The sequence below is a fragment of the Seriola dumerili genome, unplaced genomic scaffold (genome assembly GCF_002260705.1).
Source record: "Seriola dumerili isolate Sdu_G_001 unplaced genomic scaffold, Sdu_1.0 BDQW01000191.1, whole genome shotgun sequence".
NCBI classification, from domain to species: Eukaryota; Metazoa; Chordata; class Actinopteri; order Carangiformes; family Carangidae; genus Seriola; species Seriola dumerili.
The window spans coordinates 2,018,290-2,040,332 of NW_019174446.1; the positions used below are offsets into that span (position 1 = coordinate 2,018,290).

General features: G+C 39.7%; 1 protein-coding gene across 1 annotated transcript in view; it reads right to left on the minus strand.

Moving 5' to 3' along the window:
* The window catches only part of vps13b (vacuolar protein sorting 13 homolog B), a 322,535-nt gene that overhangs the window by 295,949 nt on the left and 4,543 nt on the right, over positions 1 to 22,043 (minus strand). The window contains exon 4 of the mRNA XM_022753222.1: positions 3,924 to 4,041. Within this exon, the coding sequence (XP_022608943.1) occupies positions 3,924 to 4,041 (118 nt within the window). The remainder of the gene's footprint in view (positions 1 to 3,923; positions 4,042 to 22,043) is intronic.

Consider the following 22,043-nt stretch of genomic DNA (forward strand, 5'->3'; position numbering starts at 1 on the left):
GTCAATCAAATCTCTAAAATAAAAAGTTATCACATAACAAAAAATAATTTGGTAAGAAATGTACAATGATCCTTTAACAAGGCAAACAAACCCCATGTATGTCTATCATCATGCATACCAGATTTACTTGACATTTCATACTAAATGTCCTAATGCACTTGCAGAAAAGAATATGTTTGTGGCTCCTCAGAGAGAATTCAGCTTTGAAACTGCAAATCTTGAGTACAACTTTGATCCAACCACCTCACAGGTAGCAGGCTAAAACTAGACTAAAAGCAACACTGGCCACTATTAAATCTCTTCGAGCTCCTATAAAACAAAGCATGGTTTCAACAGTGTGAATAGGGTCAAAACAGGAATCCCCTGAAACACAGAAATGCGGTTCCCACAAATGGTGACCACTGGACCCCCACAAAGTAGTGGTAAACATAATCACTCACAGAATTGCTCAAGGTGGAAGCACTTGGTGTTTGGTCTTTGTGTGGCTAACAATCCAATGGCATATGAATTAACGTCTCTATTTCCCACCACAGGGAGAACAGGGAGGATAAATTCAGTCAGCATGTGAAGGCTTAGGGCCAAATGACTGGATAATTGCTGGTGGCTTGCTTTTTAGTGTCGGCTGTGTTTTGATTTGGCTGTTTTAAAGGGGAGAGGAGCAGATTCAAAACAGTGGTTAGTCGACATTGATGCTGACAAAGAGGACTCACTGTTGACACACCTTGCTTAAAGGACCCATATTCTACATTTTTCCTGTTTCATTTGAAATTTTGCTATCCATAAGAAGCTGTATCAATCATCTTAAGCTCTCTCTGGAGCTCTAGCAAGAACAGGGCATTTTGTGTCCATCTCTGAGCCTCTCTTCTGATTGGCTGACCTTGTGAGACACACAGTCAGGCCAAGTAGCCTACCAGCAGCCTACTACTATAGCTTGGCAAAAACTCACTGGTAAATGTACATGCGATAGTCAGTCAGCACTGAAATGAGCCAAACAGACAGTAAAATTTGGATTAAAAGACTCAGAAAATAAACTTCAGCCACTGGTCTCCAATATCACTATCCTTGGGTAGGTACATTTTTCTGTCTTGTAGCTTGCTAGCTCAGCGACGGAATCATCACACAGTGGGCTAAGGTGGGCCTTGCTGGAGGCATTGCTGAGGGTGGTGACTGCATAGTTGAGATATCACAAAATTACAGAAGTCACAGTTTCTGAATATGAGCTCTGTGCATTTCTCCACGGATTGAGTACTGATACTTTCACAGTATTTCTATAACACCTAGATTTGCTTTATAATTAAATAATACATGGAAATCTTACTTTACTTACTTACCTTTTACACATACTACATATCTACACACAATGGCACTCTCCTACCAACCATCCACATGCATCTGCTTGTATTGATCATTGCCTTCTGAGACAGATGATGACTGAAGTGCAACTAACCTTAAATTTGGGGACGCATGCATGTGGCTTAAAAAAATACAGTAAAGCAATGTCTCAATCACCCTCCAATGCTGCTCAGTAGCTGCACAGTGCACACATACCCCACAGTAAGCCTACATTGAAATACTAAAGTAATTACAATATTTTTGACAGATGAATTGCTCTGCATTGAAAAATATGTAGCATTATTTCAAAAATATAGCTTTCTGAAACAGATTGGCCTTATACAGCTGATAGCGGATCCATAAAAGTGTGTAGGATTTAGCTTTGGCAACCTCATTAGTGGTAGTATCAAAACAGACACTGTAGCAGACAGTGGAGGTAGTGGTATGCATTTCAATGTATTTGAGATATCTGTATGCGTTAAATTACAAGGCCATACAGGTAACAGATATTTTCTTTGGCAGATATGGAAATGCAATAGGTCTCAGGACAACATTGCATTCGTTCATTTGACAGATGCTTTTGTCCAAAGCAACTTGTGTAGGATGTAGAAACAAGAACAAGATATACAAAATTGGGAGTGTAACCCTTAAACAAATAACGAAAAGCATGATCATTCCTATAGTACAAGTGTTGTCATCACAGGACGACAACATCTTTATCCATACCAGTGGACTAAAAAAGTCTCAAATGAGGTACTCATGAGACTAATGAATGTCTAAAAAATTACCCATGTCTGCTGCCATATATTGCAGTTCTGTGCCCTCACAAACATCCTTAACTACATTAAATACTCCTGACAGGTTTGTTTTGTATCTTATTCTTAGCAAAATATCCTCTGTCTGAGTCATAGCAGGTTAGTTTTACCTCATCTACCTTTTAACCTCTACCTTTTAATTAGGAAGGCTGGGATTACAGCATTCATCTGCTTCCTCACTGTTATTGAGGTGCTGCAACCTCTGACCCCAGAGTTGTCTTTACAGCCTATAATGGGTTGAAACAAGGTCCACTGCTGGAACAGCATGAGGTGTGCACACAATTTAACACAGATGCACTAAAAACACACACACCCAAAAGGTTCACACACACACCCAAAGTTTCTCACACACACACACACACACACACACACACACCCACACACACACACACACACACCCACACACACACACACACACACCCACACACACACACACACACACCCACACACACACACACACACACCCACACACACACACACACACACCCACACACACACACACACACACCCACACACACACACACACACACCCACACACACACACACACACACCCACACACACACACACACACACCCACACACACACACACACACACCCACACACACACACACACACACCCACACACACACACACACACACCCACACACACACACACACACACCCACACACACACACACACACACACACACACACACCTTGGACGTCTGTTAGAGGCAGGTCCAAAGGGAGATGCTGAGGTGTGAGGCGCCCTGCTTTAACAGCTGGGGAGAGATATTATCTCATGTCAGGCCTGGAAAATGATCCTCCCCAGATACAACCAGATAGGAGGGTAGGTTCGTACATTCATGCATACAAGTGCTCTGGGAGTGAGCCTTATGGTTGGGTGCCTATGACCTGGATCTTAAAGCTCAAGACCCCCACCTATCTCCTTTCTTTTTTTTTTCCTCCTTCCTTTTTTCTCTCTAAATGCCAAATATTTTATATTTTAGTTTCCTCTCTCTATTGTCTTTCTTACTTTGCAGTTTTTCCATGTTTGTAGAACTTTTCATTAATTTTGCCATAAACCTTTGTCTGAGAGGTTGTATTTCAGTAAGATTACTGAAGTTGCATGCTTTTACACTTCTATAAGATTGTCTGTGACAGCATAAACATAAAGAAAAGTGTTTACTGGCCAATATGAGGTCTGTGTATGTTTGTTTCTTTCTAAGAGACAGTTACAAATTGATGGAAAAAAGCGGTCATAAATATTTTTAAAAGACAATTATCCATCCCCAATCAAACAAGGCCCTTCTTTGTGAGGTGCTGTAAAGTGCTGGAGTAAGGCAGGCATGGAATCCATGGCCCTGTAGGAGGCATGTGGTCAAGTGGTCTTGTTGATAAGAGCCATCACTATGTGATTTATCAGAGACACATCCCCCGTGCTCTCTCTCTGGCTGATTTACAATAGTGAAAAAGGTAGTGCTACACAGTTCACCCCATAAAGAATATTTCTCCCAGTGTAAACACGTATTACATACATTTGGGTCACTGACAATGACCTATGCAGGCAGTGGGCTACTAACAAGCCAAGAATCCAATTATGCAATTATTCTGTCATTAAGTATTCTAGGAGGCTAGGAAACAAAACCAAGATTTCTCAGTAGTGTGTAAATAGGTGCTAATCTCAGTCTCACTCCATGGCCCTGTCCTCCCCCACTGAGGCCAAGCCTGCCCAGGTGGTCATTCTCTAAGCAGGGAGGCAGAATAGCCTCAGTGGCCCCAGGGCCATCATTTACCTGGGGGCAGGTCTGGGTCGCTGGGGGCAGCCTGCTGGAGGCGGCGGGGCTTAGCCACAGCCTTGGAGCTATCTGAGACACTGCGACTGGTGGAGCTAGAGCCGCTCTCGTGGTCATCCTGAAGAAAAAATAAACAAGAGCACCCATGAGGATAGTTAGTGAATTTCTAAAATACAAAGCTCTACAGAACTTCAATTTGTTCTGGCAATTATTCATTTATTACCAGATTAAAATAGTACTTCATTTTTAATGCACACAAGTATAGTAATACAATAAAGAGTGATGGTCTTAACTAGGTTGCTGCAAGTCTGATAGCCAAGTTGCAATCAGACTAACAGTACTCAGTTGTTGCGCTATCTGTCAAATTAATCCTGACATATATAACCATCATAGTCTAGTTTCCTTTTTCTGCATGTGCACCATAGAGATGACAGAGATTTATGGTCAAACTAACACCACTGTTCTTGTGTTGAGGAGCTATTTAATTTCAGTTAGTCATTACTAAAAAGAACAGTTGAATCCCTAATTTTCACACATATCTCAGCACACATGAGCAAGAATGATTATCAAACAAATATTGTAAATTCTAGTTCAGAGGAAAAATTTACCTATAAACTTTATGTGGTTACTGAGGTAATCAAATTATTGGTGGGCATGCAAGCATCTGTATCTGTTCACCTGCACTGCTGTATGTGCAATGTCCAGAGGAGTAATTGGGGGAGTATCCACCATATACCATTGTTTTTGAGTCCCCCCTCACACCAGACCTTACCACTAACCTTGCTCCCATCCCCATTAAACAACCATCTCCATGGGCTCTACAAATAAACTCTGGTCCTTGGATGAGAAGGGTTAGACTCTCCTCCACAACAGCACATGTCACCTGCACTCAGAAACCAGCAGCCTGTTAAGCCCAGGAATGCAAGTAGGAGATCTGTGTGTATGTGTTTATGTGTGTGTAGGAATGACGATTAAATGGACTTCCCCTTCAGAGATGAGCCTGTAGATAAACAAAATGAGCCATGGTTCTGGTTGAGGAAGTTATTTATTGGTTCAGCTTGTAGAGTGCCTCAGCCTAGTCGGTGCTCTGTGACATGAGGTGCAATTAAAACAATTGGGACATGGGGAGAAACAGTGGAGGAGCCATGAGATTGTGGACTGATTTACAAGGACTTTTACTGGTTCTACTGCTGGGATAACTACAGTTTTAGCTTATGCTTAAAAAAACCCACAAATGGACAAAAAGATTTCCCATGTTCTTCATGTTGATAATATTTTAATATTTTTTATCAATATGTTCAAACAATCTTTTATGGTTAAAGCATAAAACCAAGGCTCTCATATCTGATGCCATCATGTTACAAAGCCTCGAGCAGCTCCATTAAAAATATAGAGACCGACTTTGTGGATATGTAAACATTTTTCTAGCAGATTGTCGTCATTCACCAAGGTGTCTTGGTCATTGTGTTTACAAGTTTTATCAGAGGCTTGTTATCTTATTTCCAACGGTTTAGGAGGGACTTTCATTTTCACAACTTTTGATTCACCAGTTAATAATCAGAGTTTATGGGACAAATAATTTGTCAAATCAGTTTTTGCATGCAGATGACGAATACTTGCCCGATTTGAAATACAGCCAGAGCTATGGAAAAGACCTCTTTAACCATAAATTATCAGTTTGAAGAAAAGAACAGCCTTTCACATCAAAATCAAAGCACCTGGAAATAATATGGCTACTATGACTCAAGTTTTACTCTTCTACAACTACTATGTATAATTGAACAAATACCACATATTCATATCAACAGTAGACATAAGCCTGCAAACACAGAATGGTAGGAAGGAAAAAAGAAAAATAATACACTAAAAATAGAAAGAAAAAAAAAGGTAGAGAGTTGAGTGAGTTAACCCCCAGTATGGCATTGATTAGGGGTTACTGCAGCACTGTAACCTTTCCACAGTCAGACAACTCGGACAAAGAAACAGGCAATTACATATGTTTAGCATTCAAATAGGGGATTGGTGTGGCAGAGTGTCGCAAGAGTCATGCCTCATGCTGACTAATGTAAACACTGAGGTGTCAAAACCAAATATATTTGGCTACTCCATGAGCACACACTTCATTCACACACACTCAAATGAGCAAATGAAAACCCACAGCCACACCTTTCAGGCAAGCCACATGCTGTATATATTGTACATGCACATGTCCTATGCAATTAGCACGCATTCCCTGGTTATCACACTATCTAATGACAATGAGCCCCTTTCTCTCTGTGCGGTTGAGTAATGAAGATTAGGTTTTAAACATACTTTGCATAATTTGAGTTGTGGACACACTGACGGAGAAGCAAGTATCCCCCAGTGCTGTAAAGTAAACATGCAACTGCCATGAGAGACGAAAGAGGCTCTGGCAGAAATATTTACACTTTACTTCAGTAAGGGCCTTTGCGGTAGAGCTGCACTATGCAAGCAGTTTTTCCCCATCAGTGAGTGGTGGGAATTGGTAAACAGAAGAGGAGGAATAATAAATACTTCATCAAGGTTCCAAAGAATAGAGATTGGCAAATAATAAGATACAAATTTGTTGCTCATTATTCACACTTCATTTCTTAACTTGTCATCACTTCAAATGTTGCATCTACAATATTTAGAGATATCACATTAAAGGAAAATACAATTATTTAGATGAGGTAAGTTTATAGTGAGACATGTTCACATGTCAAGGTGTCACTATAGGCTACTTGAGCACATTAGAAACAGTCTCTCTCCCCTGTCAACTCTCATATCTATACCTAAAGGAATGCCTAGCCCTGCAGGCCAAGACTGCATTTCAACAGTTCAACAACTCAAACTGGCACTAAAGGACGAGACTGCCAAATTTGGAAGTAGCGCAATTAAGCGTTCAATGTCAGTGTGGGCAATGAGCAATTCTCTAGGGGCAAAAAATGCCTTTTCAGAAGGAAGCCCTGGGACAAATGAAGCCTGCCTCAGCTGCTGCCGGGTAAACTGATCCCTTCAATGCCACACCAGGGCACAGGATAGGGAGGGAAGGATGGAGGGATAAAGAAGGAGAGAAAGACAGAAGGACCAGGGATTGAGAGGGGGGGGTTCTTCCCCTGCAGGCATGTCAACCCAGCTGCTGACCAAAAATGACGGTGGCAAAAAACTAAAAGAGAGACAAGAAATAAAGAGATAAGTGGAAAAAATAACAGTGTGAGAGAAAGTGAGACAGTCAGACAAAGAGCGGTTGTGAAAGTGAGAGTGACTTAGAGATAATGAGACCAAAACAGAGGCATAGAAAAAAGGAGCAGGTTCTGGCAGTGTGAGTGACAGGTGAGCTGGACCCCCTACTCAGAGGGTAAGTGGGCACCCATGGAAGGTTAGGGCACAGGAAAGCCAGCCCTGACCTCTGTCTACCCTACAGACGTCTGGCTCAGTCGGGGACCAGGAGGCAGTTTGTTGAGCCTGTCTGGAGGGCCGACCCTCATCTGAGCTGCTCAACACATCAGCTGAACCCGACCACCTCCAGCTATTAGAAACGGCACCTCTGCAAATACTGTCAGTTTTCCAAGTACAAACAAAGTGGCTATAACTCACTTTCTTTGAGTGGATCATTTTAGGTCACAGCAAGCAGAAATTTTAACACAGTGATGTGAGGACAGTAATAGGACATAAAGCTGATGTTGCCAAATTCAGTTTAATTTTCAATGGATATGGTTTTCTAGGCATCTGTTTAAACTGTTTGAAATATTTTAAAAGTTTCAGATTAATTTTGAAACTATTTTAGACTACTGAAAATAATATACACATAACTACATGTAAAGTGAATAACTGAATAACAGTTTTACAGCAATTTCTTGTCAACTGAGGTTTTCTCTTTGACATATGTTGGCCAAAGCAAAACAGCATTGGCAGAGTTGTTTTTATTGCCCAATGCACATTTCTGAAAAATAAAATATGGCACTGTCTTTTTTTCCCTCCACAAATTACTAAGCAATTTCTCAATTTCAGCTGACTTGCCTGCCTGCAACTGCCTGATCTTTGAAACCCAAACATTTTTAAAACTGGTCAATTTCACACAGTTTCAGCAGATTAATGGAAGCATGCAGAAGACCATTGCTGGATAAACACACTCTTTGTTATTGTTGTTTTTCCTCTGCAGGCTGCTGGTGAACTCATGCTGACATCAAAGCAGCAGGGCTGGAGATTGGAGGCCAGACAGTTGAGGGCTAACGCCTATGAAGTGAGAAAATACATGAAGGTAACCCAATAGCTCCTTATCTCAGAAAACGCCCCCCCTCCTCCAAATCATTCATATACACGTACAAACACAGACACACACACTGGGTCTGACAAGTAGAGACCCTGTCCCCCATGTCAGGGCCCGCAGAGCACCATCCCTGGGGAGGATCCAGCAATCAGACCTCCTGGCAACACATTTTGCCATTTATAACTTTCTTCAAACCTAACAAGAAACCTCTCTAATACTGGCTGCAAGGGAATGCTAGGAGTCATTGTGGATGTGATGAGTTTCAGATTGTTTTTCCAGAACAACACTGAAGACATTCACTGCTAACAAGATACACACTCCCCACATTCAGCAGAGTGCACACTGCTATGATCCTGAAGCAGCGCCTCTGTTCTCAGTGCTACTAGGTGTTCTCTCTCCTCATGTCATCTAGCTCTCACAACTTCTGCTCCTTCACCTGTCCTTATTCCTCCCTCCTCATCATCCTCTTCATTTCTTTTCATCTTCTTTGTCTGCAATCTATGACCTTTTTTATACAGTTGATTCCAGTTTGACATTACCACCATCTTCATTCCTTTGCTTACTCTAGACTTTCTGAACCCATCCATAACCAGCTAGTCTGAAGCTTGTTTTAACAGTGATGACCCTGGTTCCCATTAGAATGGTTTCCAGCTGGCACAAAGATGAATGACACATGAGAAATGATTCACTGTTTCAAACATACAGTCACAGTTTGGGATGGTTCCAGTAATGTCAAATGGTATGCAGCCACCTCTTTTACACTTAAGCTGCACGACCCATTGATGACGACCCCACTGGAATGTAAGAGAACAGAGCTCATCGGATCTGACTCAAATGACCCTTTCTTTAACGTTCTTGGCTTCGAACACATCCATCGGCTCAACTTAAAATTAGCTGCTAATGGGTTTTTAATGAAACTGTAACAAATGTAGAAAGCCATTACACCATGATTAAAGACCGTGGTTTCATTTTCTCCTCAAACTGAGGTAGACTAGAGAAGGCTGCTGCCAGCCAGAGCTGCAAGAACAGAATTTCACACAGTCTTCCTTACATTGAGAAAGTTCTTAATATTACTATTATCCTCTGCATTTTGTAAACAGATACAATCAAACTACACAGCACTAAAGACAAATAATTGCACACAACATGATGTACAATCTCACACACAGCCTAAATATAATGACCCATACTCAGCACAGTAGAGCTGCGCAGCTGGAATCCATGGCAGACTAGAGGGATTAGAGCCCGAAATGAACCCAGATGAATATCACATTGTGTGACATACTGAATAATTATCTCAATGAAAACAGCTTATTACAAAATCTCTCTCTCTCTCTCTCTCTCTCTCTCTCTCTCTCTCTCTCNCGCAGCTGGAATCCATGGCAGACTAGAGGGATTAGAGCCCGAAATGAACCCAGATGAATATCACATTGTGTGACATACTGAATAATTATCTCAATGAAAACAGCTTATTACAAAATCTCTCTCTCTCTCTCTCTCTCTCTCTCTCTCTCTCTCTCTCTCTCTCTCTCTCTCTCTCTCTCTCTCTCTCCAGTAATCGAACAGTTAGTTGGATGGGGCAGATGCAAGTGACTGAACAGAAGGGGACAGTTCATGAACACACACATTAGGGAAAGTACTAACCAAATTAACCAACATGAGGAAGATGAAGTCGATGTGAGGTTCTAAATGTCAGTTTTGATATTTTTTTGGTTAATGCCCAGCCATAACCAAGAGAAATGGCTACTTTTATCTTTTGGAGCATGAACATGAATAATCAAATAGTACAAAATAATGCAACTAAAATCTCAATGTCATTGTAAAAATGTATAAACATTCAATAGTCTAAAACTTTATAAAATAGCAAAGATGGCTGATTTTAAGCACAGTTATGAAATGTACAGCTAAAATGAATGCAGTGCTTCCTAATGTCAAACGGAAAGCTAACATGAGTCTCATAAAACATTTGCAAAACCACACACTGCTATGCTGGTAACTAATTTTCAGCTGTCAGATAAACAAAATATCCTTGAAGGACAGTCTATAAAGACATATCTCAACCTGGGTTTATTTGAAATTATTATTATTATTTTCTTCTTTATATTCAAATGAATTAGCTATAATTGGTCATTTTCAAAATCTTCATGCCTGTATAATCACTGCAACCACAACAGAGAAGTACCCGAAGCATTACTTAGCACATTTCATCCCTGCAAACTGTAACAATGAAAGCACTAGGTTAATTTTTCAATTGAATGTCGCCTTTCTTTCAGAAGCTCAAAAATATAACATGTTCATTGAAGAGGGGGGAGCATGGATATGGAAAAGATTCCAAAGCATGTGCCAAAAGGAGAATGCACAATTACAAAACTATTTCACAACGACAGCACTGGTGATGTCATGCTGAAGGTCTCTGCCAAGAATGCCTCCACTGTACCCAAGTCAAACTGGCTGTGTTTAATATCTGCCTCAAGCATGCCCAGAATAACAACAAACAGGGATCCCAGTTACAGACCAGACCCACAGGGAGTAATATAAGGACTTCTGACTTCTCAGTATTGCATATGGACGTCTTGTTCTGCCATTGTCCTTGCATAATCTTCACCTGATATGATACAATTGGCTGCGATTGTGGTGCATTTCTTTTACTAAGGCACAGGAAAGATCTTTACAAAACGGAGTTAATGAGAGTGCCACACAGTAAAACCACCTTAACTGCAAAGAGCTAAGGGCTAAGCCTGAAGCTTTGTGCCCTCCTCAAACCTCTTCAAAGCTGTGCAGAGGTTTTCACAACAGCCTCTCAGTAATAATCAGCACCACTATTGTCCATTACAGTCACCCATGACCTGTTTAGGTGCATGTTAGCGCTACTGTGGACCTATTGCATTCTGAAATACAAGACATTTTCTTTAGTCTTACAAGAAAATCTTAGGTAAGGCCAGCAGAAACCCGTCTTTTGTTTAGTGTACAGTAGCTGTTTCTGCTCCAGTTAAAGTGTGCATAATTCTCCTTTAATCTGGTAAATCTCAAAGCCAGTGCATTCATGCATGAAATCAGTTTCTTTGTTGCAAAATTGCTTTTTTACTCATTATTTCCCCACAACAGTAAACAGGTTAGCAGAAAGACATGACAAAGTAGAAGGAGAGCTGAGGTCAGTGCTCTTCAAGTCCCTCCAATCCCAAGACTTGATTAAAAGCAAAGAATCAGGAATTCAGACAGGCTAGTGACTAGTCCTGATGTAGGTGCCGTGATGGAATTTGGAACCTGGCTGAACAGTCGAGATCACTGCTGTCTCCATTTTCTTTTCATTGGAGCCCATTCACATTCTGCCCAGTGACCTCTTGATGTTAACATACCATGTTCCTGCTGGTCCCTGCTCAGGCACTTTTACTATTATTGCACTTGACATACCTAAATGTTGTCTCACTGTTGAAAAGAAGAAAACAAAGTAAAAGGAGAGGGAAAGAAAATCAAAGAGAGCAAAGAGCGTGAAAACAGAGTGAGAGCGACAATGGTTAAGAGAAGAAAAAGCCAAGACAGAAAATAAGAAAAATACGAGTGAGACAACAGAAAAGTGGAGGGAAAAAAAAATCAAAAGACAGAGAATGGGAAAGAGGGAGAAATTGTTCCTGATTTAGATCTGAGAGGCTCTGGTCCTTCAGATGTCTCCATCAGCTAACCACAAGCCTGGGCTGAGCATGTGAGGCATGCTGCTTACACTGGCACAGCTACCCCCTAATGCTAATAACTGCAATGTGTTAGCTACAATAAAACACTCCACAGAGAACCCTGACATACACATACACAGTCATGTGCAAAACGACACACACATCTTATTCAAGTCACATATAGCATACGTGGGGGAATTCCAAAACACAGAGATAGCTTTCTGATCAAAACAATAAGCAGATGATTATTTGCCAATTATCTATCACATAATTCATCATTTCAGCTACCATGACACTTTCCTACATGATAAAAAAAACTATTAATGATTTTTACAAATGTAAAGAATGTGCATCCTATAGAGACATATTTATCTTCTTTTTTTTGTGAATTCCTGACGACTAGTGGTCAAGACCTGATTGAGAAAAAAAAAAAAAAAAAAATGACATCCATGTCAGAAACTGAACCATCCCTGCTCTGAGCTTTGCCCATTATGTAATACACAATATTAAGCACATTATACAAGACATAAGCACCCCTTGAACGATGTAAGCGCCACCCTCCAAGAACAGTGCAAGCAGTGGCTGAGGCTATTCTGACAACTTAATTGCACACGTGAGTTGCAGCTGGAAGGCACAAACTGTAGAGGCCTAAGTGTTCTTGGAGAGCATCAATGTTCTGAAACCACCAAGATAGAATAAATCAAGTGGAGAGAAATGGGAGAGGACTTTCCCTCAATGTTGAGAAATACCAAAGCCATATTGCAGTGCATGAGCATGCAAGTGGAATGCAGCAGGCGTTACGTTTGCATAGCTTCTATACACCAGGATCCAAAGCAACTGAGGTACTGTCAACATTCATCAGCTTACCTGTCAGCCTTACTGAGGAAACAAATCATTTCAATTGCATCCTTGTAACACCTTGTAACCCAGTCGCTGTCCATGGATCTCAAGTCTCTTATCATCTCCATCAGTGTTACCAAAGGAGACGTTTCATTTCTTAACTTAAATTTGCATAACAAACCAATGAAACAAGAGGCCTGTCCCTGGCCAAACTGCCAGAGTGCACACCACATTTACAAATCATAAAACTAAGGTTACAGGTAAGATTTGAAAAGGTTTCATTATGGTTAGAAAATTTTAAATAGGATTTGAAAATTTTAAGTTTGCATGTCAGTAATACCTGCTTTATGCTGCATGTTACTAAACTTAAATTTCTGAGGTTATGAACACATCTTGAAAAGCTGCGTTTGGTTGAAGCAAAGGATTAATCCTCTGTTACTTCTCAGGCTGGTTTGGACTGCTTTCGAAAGTACTTTTTCAAACTTTCAAAAGGATGTGATATTTATGCTCGATCCCAAGTGCCTTGTCTCAATGCATCTCTTCCGCTGCCCTACAGCGTCAACAGTGTGCTAGCGTCAGCAAATGACCAACACACACCCCAACACAAACTCCACATAAGCACAAAAAACAAAAGTAAGTTTTATCTAGTGAAGCCCATCTGGCCAAATGGGAAGGTGACCAACACTAGGGAAAACTAGAGTCAACATTGGCAAGGCATTCGATTCATGTAAGTTTGGTTTTGTGCAGGGCTTGACATGAACTTTTGAGGCATTTGTCCTTTGCACAAGTAAATTTGCCTTTCACTTGTCCAGACACAAAAGTCACTTGTCTAGGTAAAAGTGAATATAATTTTCTTTTTTAATTTTGTTTGTGAATACAGAATTTAGTTTGTTTAGGTATTTTGGTAGTTTCACTGATTGTGTTATTTTGCAGTGTCAGAGGCTCATTATAAACTTAATTTTAAATTGATCCTGAATTGTGAAACACTTTGTAATGTCTGTTTCAATATGAGCTGTATGATTAATCAATGATCATCCTTCAATGATGTGTAACAGGTACATGTGATTAATTAGCGGTACTGGCGCCATAAAAAGCCATAGCTGTGCATAATGGTCACGTGTAAGTGAGTTTCTACCTACATCCATTTATGGATAATCATAGAAGTCTAAATGAAGCTTGTGCATGTGCGCCCGTTTCCACAACAACTGAGATGTATAAAACTGAAGAAAAGAATGTGTATGTATATTTTAGTCTGTGCATATACACAGTTGCTGTTCAAATTTTTTGTTCTCTCTTTGACCCATACGGTGCAGTTGTTTCCCTGATCTACATAGGTGCATTTCAAGATGTTTAGAAGGGTTAGGGTTAGAAAAAAATAAATAAAAAAATCAAGCGGACAAGCCTTAATGTCGAGTCCTGTCCTGTGGAACAAAACCAGCCCCAGCACTGTAAAGTCAAATATAACCTGTAGTCTCAAATATAGTTCATAGTCAAACTATAATAACAGTGTAACATTAGTTACCTCATCTATCAACATGATGCTGGTAAATCATGTCCAGTCTCGTGTATGGGGAAACTGAATGTGGGGAAACATCACTGTTTTGGCCGATGCTGTGCAAGCAACAGGATGCTGAGTGCAGTTCCCTTAACGGCCACCAGTGTTATTATTAAGGGTTTTCTGAATGTTACACATAGAAAATTTAAAGCCACCACTTAAAATCTTAAGCCATACTTTCATCTCTTGAATATTAATTTAAGTTTTATGATATACCAATGTGACTTTAACTCATACTACTTGATATCTGAGATGCTATATCTCAAATCAGCATCTAATTATCTCTACTCTCTAAAGAGTTGTTATGATTAAGAGAAAATGCAACTCAATTATGTAAATTATTATCATGTTGGTAAGTGTCACACCAAGCTGATCCACTCCTACAAGATTTGCATGGTCATTCACTTTTTAGCTAACCATATGCCTTCTCCAGACAATCTCATTTTCTTCTCTCCCCCACCATGGTGAGTGACATGTTATGCAATTGTTCACATTATATTCTTCTCTTACCCACACATTACAGGGGCCCAGGCCGACCAAGATAAAAGCAAACTTTACCAGTTCCGGCACACTCTGGGGCAAGTGGAATCTAACTCAACTACAACACATTATGTAGAGCAGGGGAGATTATTTAGAAACACACTAGGATCAGTATTCCTCTTGGTTAAAGAATTATAAAGGGCTACATGTAAAATCTGTTATAGACAGAACAGACTAGATCTATAGATATAATCGATCTAGTGTTAGAAAATTAGATTACTTCAAAATAGCTTGCTACTGACTAGATCTGCATATGTGATTTTACTGGTTAAAATGCCCTGCCTTCTGTGGCGTCATCATTTCTATAATAAGAGTGGAATTATTCATAGGTCAAAGAGGTGAGGGTCTGAAAAATGGAGCACACTCTTACCCTGAGACATAAAACAGAGACCACCCACAGTTTGTGTAACATGGAGTTATACAAGCCTACCTTTCTCCACTGAGAAATTACACACACCCAGTTACTGTGATACACCTTTTTGTAACTTTCTGTGACACCCATAAAAAAAATCCATCTGTATAAATCAGGTTAGAGCAATTACATAGAGAGAAATATAGAGAAAATGATCCAGGTCTGGTGGCCTTGGTCTACGGCTTCAGCACCCAAAAAACAAAGTAAAATAAATTAAATGATAGCTAGTTGTGTCACACTGACTCACTACACAAACACAATGATTTAAAAAGCAATATAAAGTGGTAAATGGGGGTGAAACAATTCTCCAAATACACATAGACCTTATTTTTTCAACTACAGTTCACGGTTCCACCTTTTGGTCTTATGACACAAGATTGTGGACGTTTGTATCAGTTTCAAAATCATTACACCACTAGTGGTAAACATATTCTCTTATCTAATGCAATCACTTTTTATAGTGTATTTATATTTAGGACTCATATAACAAATAGTGCTCCTAATTGCAACACAATATCTTCCCAGAGTTTCTGTCTGAAGAAAGCACTAATAAAGTGAACATTAGCCTTAACTACAAGGTAATCGTTTCCCAGACTGCAATAACACCAGGAGCACCAAGCTAGTAATAGGTTCCACTGAGGGACTGCTATAGTCCGGATGGCCCGAGAGTGGGGATTAACAGTGGAGAGGCAGCGGCTGCCCAGAGTGTATGGATCACCAGTTGACTCATTGGATGAAGGAAGCTGATGGGTTTAATTCCCCCCCACTCCCCCACCCAACTGCTTTCCTGTGTCTGACGACTGTCTGAGGAGCTGAAGTAACCCTCCACCAAACCTCAAAGACAAAGCAGTGCAACGCTGTGGGTTGTGTAGCCTTGGCTGACTCACAGGCAATGGTGGCTGGGTGCAAGGCTCTCCACTGGAATTACACACTTGTGCATAGCCTTCTGCAGATGCTTTAAATCAGTTTGGAATTCCAAACAGAGACCAGTGCAATGGGTCACTCTATACTAAGAACTTGAATGAGGGGACAGACAAATACAGCATGGGCACCATCATCCCCCACCCTCTGTCATATTTCAGTATAGGAGGCAGTTGTTTGAAGGCAAATTTGTAGATGGGTCATAAAACAAACCGAACAATGGATGAGAGCTTTTTTGGAGAGGTTTACATGAAGATCTTCAAAGCTATGAGAATGACGCCATTTTTTATGACAAAATGGCCAAATACAAACACATATATAGAGACCTACACACATAGAAACTTTCATGACCACTTCCAAGCTCATACACTCTAACATTCAGTCTTCTTCTGTCTCTCTACAGTTCTCTTTGTCTCTCATCAGAACGCATGCTCTGGCTTCCAACCTGCCTGAGGAATCTGCAGTGTGCCAACATTACTCCATCTTTTTATTATTTACAGTCAGAGATGGGTTTTGTTACTGCTTCGGGGGGTTGGATTCAAGGAAAATAGATTCGCCAAAGCTCCATGTCTTCGCCCTCTGTCTCCTCCGTCTTGAAGACAAGGCCCCGCTGAGCTGATGATCAGACAGATTTATGGTGCAATCTCTGTAAGCCATTTGCTCCCTGCGAGCCGGAGAATCAAAGGCAAGATTTCCGGATGGCATTGGGACAGAGATTATCCAGTTTGTGCTATCTGATTGCATACTTCCACAGGCTGTTTTCTTTTACTTGTTTAACTTTTTCCTTTATGTTTTCTGACTTGTGAAAGATGAGTTGCACAGGCACAAACAGACTGGATCTCATTCTGTCAGGAGACACACTATGGAGGCTGACAGTGAAGGTACATTTGACTGCATGTTTAATGTTTTACTAAAAGACAGAATTCTAACAATACAGTCCTCGTGTTTTTCATTGTCACTGTATAACATATTCACTGCCAAAGAAAATTACATATTTCAACTTAAACCACAGAGCAGAGCATAACTACAATACACCACTACAGCAGTCTCCACACAGAAGCTGGCAACATCTTCCTATTTAGTAGGTTTCCTATTTGTGGGTTGTGGATACAACCTCTGGGTGGCAAAACCACATATTAAAGCAGCAGCATCCAGAGTGTAACTCCACAACAAGGAAGCAACTGTGCATCTGAAGTGTTTTAATATTTCATATTCAAAATAAAGTTATCACATCTATAGATTTCTGATTGACTTCCAAATTCAAAGCAGCATTCTTTTGTCTAGTAGGTGGTAGATTAAGTGATGGAATAACAACTTGGGGTTTTTAAGAAGTCTTCAAGAAGGGGTTTCCTAATTCACATGTATTACCCATTATTTAGAAGCAATGAGGTTTAGTGGTGCAAAGTCCTAAAAATAGTTTGGAAGGAATCTAACAGAAGAAAGGGCCTAGTTGGACCATATGCCAAACCAACAAGTCTCAGAGGCACCTCCCCAAATCATCTTGAGGCAATGCATCAATCAGAACCTCCACATCAGTGGCAAATGCACTCAGCGGCCATAAAACTCCCAGATCAAGCAGCGAGCTGAGCCAAAACCAGAAAGGCTCTCCTCAGTAAACCCAAGCCCTTATCTTTGTCTCATAAAAAATAAAGAGTGCCTGAGAGTGTTATGATCCACTGTAACGGTTATCCAGCCAGTTCCTCTCTGTCTTTGCTGATCACACCTCATCCTCAACATCTGGAGCAGTTTACCAAGATGTCAAGAAAAAAAGAAAATGTGCCCGTAATTTTGCAACATTACATCAATGTTAGCTGTTAGGTCTTTCATTAAAGCCTCAGTTCAGTCCTGCCAATGTCTGTTATTACTACAACTAGTTACAAATACATGAACAAAACTACTAAAACAGCCAGACAATAAATTCTCCTACCAAAAGTTTTAACCATCTCCTCATTACAGGGGGAAGCTTGAGGGCAGTAATGCCTTAAACCAAATGCTCAGAATCACATACCAGCTTTAGTCCACCACATCTGAGCTGAAAACAAATGAAAAAATGACAACACCTGATGAAGAAAATTAGAAAAATTTGTCCTGAATGTGAAGAGTCTGGTGTGAAGCTGGTATAACTGGTTGCTGCTAACTCCTTCCATGGGATTTCCATGGGGCAAATAAGATAGTAGATGGATACCTTATGAGTTCTATTAATAACTCCAGTTTCCATACAGGTTCTGTATATAGAATGACAGATTTAAAAACCATTGTTTTATCCTGTACAGTTATTGACATTTTTAGATGGCTTTTTAATTTAGAGTGAGCTCAGATCAAACCATTCATTCACATCAAGTAACTCCAGAGTGGACACACTGAGTGTGTCTTTGCACAAGAAGAAATAGGTTTAAGTTGACTACTACAAAACCCTTTCATCCCCATGACAAATCTCCTGTTACATACATTGGGCTCTTAGGCATAGACCAGGGCTTAGTCTAATTTCACATGGAGATGTACAAACTAATTAACATTAACTGAACTCATACAAGAACTAGCCTACAACAAAATTTTGAACTTAAACTGAACAGAAAATATAAAAGGCAGAAGCTAAATGTGCAATAAATCTGAAAAATAAACAAAAGTGGTGTACAGATATGTACACTAAAGAAAGCATGTAAACGGTTTAATTTTGAAATTATGCAAGTAGCACTGATACCATAAGAAAAACAAGAAAGATTTCTAAGCTCGCATCAGAGCACCATGCGAATTGAGGAACCAATAACTCACATATAAAAACTAATTTTGTTTTTAAATGGCCTCCAGTTTGTAAAATTAATGTCAAAACAAGTTGACAACATTTTTTTCTATTACCATACTTTCTGCACTACAAGTCCTCATTACAGCTTATTTTAGGCAATTACACTGTCAGCGGGAGCTGTAATCTCCAACTGCTGCTGAACTCCTAAATTTCCACATTTGCTGGAAACTATAATTGTGAGCTGCTCTTGGTGCTTTGCAGATGGGTCCTATTGAGCAATCTCAATATCCCTAATATTACCAAGTTCCTCTCGAGGGGAAACACGAACATTAAAAAGGTCCAAATAATTCCGGTCAAGTTACACAACGCTTAATGAACTTCAAAAGATGTACGGATGTTTTTACAGGCCAGCGCGCCGACTTTAACAGTAATTATGAAAACAAACCATATTAATGATATAATTTATCATTTCCACACTCTGGCCACATGAGGCCCACCACAAAGTTCCTGTCTCTTCTGGACAAAAGAAACACTAGTAATCTACTAAACTTAAAGTGCAAGATTTTCCATTCACAGATCAACTCTTTTTAAAGTCCTGTGGGCCATAACCCAAATTACTTGAGGGCTTCAAGGAAAACTGTCATGGCCCAAGTTATGCATGCACCTATGCCAAACTCCCTGCATCCCTGCTAGGATCTGATTAAAACTGGACCAGGGCCTGACATGTATATGAATAGGATATCTAACTTCCAGAGAAATATAATCTTGTTTCTGTAAGACTAATGTGACAAAAGCCTACAGACCTTTTCCTTCAATCAAGGAAATTCTTTTTGGGCTGCCTAAAGTGGGAAAATGCCCCCACAGAGATGACATTCTAGCAATACTGAATGTGTAAGAAAGATGAACTCAAGGTAATACAAGTTACTGAATTACACCGATTCAAAGTATATAAGAAAACTGGCTGTTTTCTTGGTTTAAGAACACAGTAGTCAGCTTGCTGCCTCCCACTCAGAAGTGTAGCAGCTCATTTAAATTCCACACGCTAGAAGGACTTCTGTTGTACGTCTGGCTTTGCTCCAAATTATGTCTCATGGGTGTACATACCACTGAATTATTTGTCCAAATGTCATTTGCAATTTACCAAAAATCTTTTCTTGACTAGAAACCTTTTAGAAAACATCTGTAACAAACAGCTGTTTTGAGACTACATGCATTACACCAGCACCGTTACTGGTACATGGGTTTAAGCTGTGTATGAAGCACAAAAAACAAGTTTAAATTTCCATTGAACTAGAAACCTGATCGCATGAGCAGTAGCCACCTGCATAGTATGATATTTACCATTAGTTCTGGGCAGCTCAAGTGTTACAAATCTTTTTGCCGCAGTCTATGTAATTAGCTGTAATTGACTTCCCTTGAAATGTGTTTCTTCTGCGACATCTGGCCTTGAAACCTCAACCTCCCCATAAAGGGCCAGTGCTGAGTTACACTTTCAATTTTGCAAACTGCATGGGTGGCAAAGGTAGAAGCAGGCTTTTATCCAAAACTAAATCTAAGAAAAATGCCTTCCATATACCACACTTCAAAAATGAAATTATTTATGACTAAACTAAATACAATAATATGAATATTTCTCTTGGGATAACTGTTCTCAGATTTATGCTCTTGATGATGCATGGCAGGGCTTAAAGTCACATTTCTTATTGATAATCTACAAGGATGAAATTTCACTCTGTGGAGTTTTCTACTTAACAAAAAGTTTCTGTTTACATTCTGTGTCACTCACCAAAATACATTGCATGTTTTGAGATCTTACAACCATGGTGAATGTATTTTCTTCCTTCTATTTGCAAAGATGATTTGTCTTAGAAGTTAGAAAACTGAAACATTTACATCTATGTTTACTAGCTTGCAGTCCTCCTCCTCTTCTTCTCTGTCTTTGTTGGTGCATTGCTCATGAGACACACAAAATGGAGACTCAATCATTTAAAAAAAAATATAGCTCCATAGCACTCCTACAGGTCAGAAACTCTACACTGTGCCTTTAAGCAGTCTGATTTGACAGAGATGTGAAACAAATCTTGTTCATGAGAAGCACTGTTCACTGAATAAAACAGAGAACAATGACAGGCTAAAGATGGAGTTGGCAGAGTAAATAGTACTGATCAATTTCAGTTAAGTCTCCTCACCTCAGAGTTTCTCTGAATATTTCTGGTCAGTGAAGGAAAACTATAATGGCAAAGTAGAACCAACCATTTTTAAATAACAAAAATACAGAGAAAACAACATCTGATATACAGTATGTGCTGGAATCTATGTATTCAAAAATAAAGCCAGACAGTTTTCTTGCTAAATTGAGAGAGTATTTGAAAATACTTAATTCTGGCAGTATGGATGACAACACATTTTCATCTCCAAATTCAAAATGTGCTCCTCATTTCTGTCATTACATCACCTGCCAGTGTGCAAGCTTTTGAAAATATGAGAACAATAGAAATCACCATTTTTAAAAAGGCATAAATCTATCATCTCACTTGAATGAGGCAGTGATTTATTTGCTTCTGGTTTCTTTGTTTGCTATACTCATTTCATCGCATATCTCATTAGAATAATTAAGCAGTGAAAAGAAAGACAAAAGTAACTGCTACTTAACTGTGTCAAATTAACTACTTTTAAGCCCTGCCAATGAAGTGCCTTACCACACTATAGCCAAATGAGAATAATACTGAGTTCTTTCATTAGTAAGTGTGGCTAGTCTGTAACAGATTCTCCCAACAAGACTCATCTTTTAAATGTCATGCTTGTGTGGGGGGATAATTGGCTGTCATCATGCCAGCTCTTTACGGATGGAGAGCTTTTAATCAGAGTTCCCAGGCCATAAAACAATGTGTCATATTGAGTCAAATGACAGCACCTTGCCAAATCACTAAACCAACTTGAAGTAAGTGGTGGCATGACCAGTTAGTCATAAAACTCCTGAAAGCCAGAAGAATTGATGTGGCTGATCTGATAAATAGATGCTGCTTGAAAAAAATAAAATAAATACTTGTGATTTTGTTTTTAACAAACAATGTATGGTATTTTAATATGAAAAATATTTACAGTGTATTCAGAAAATATTCAAAACAACTTCAGTTTTTTTCACATTTTGTTATGTTGCAGTCTTAC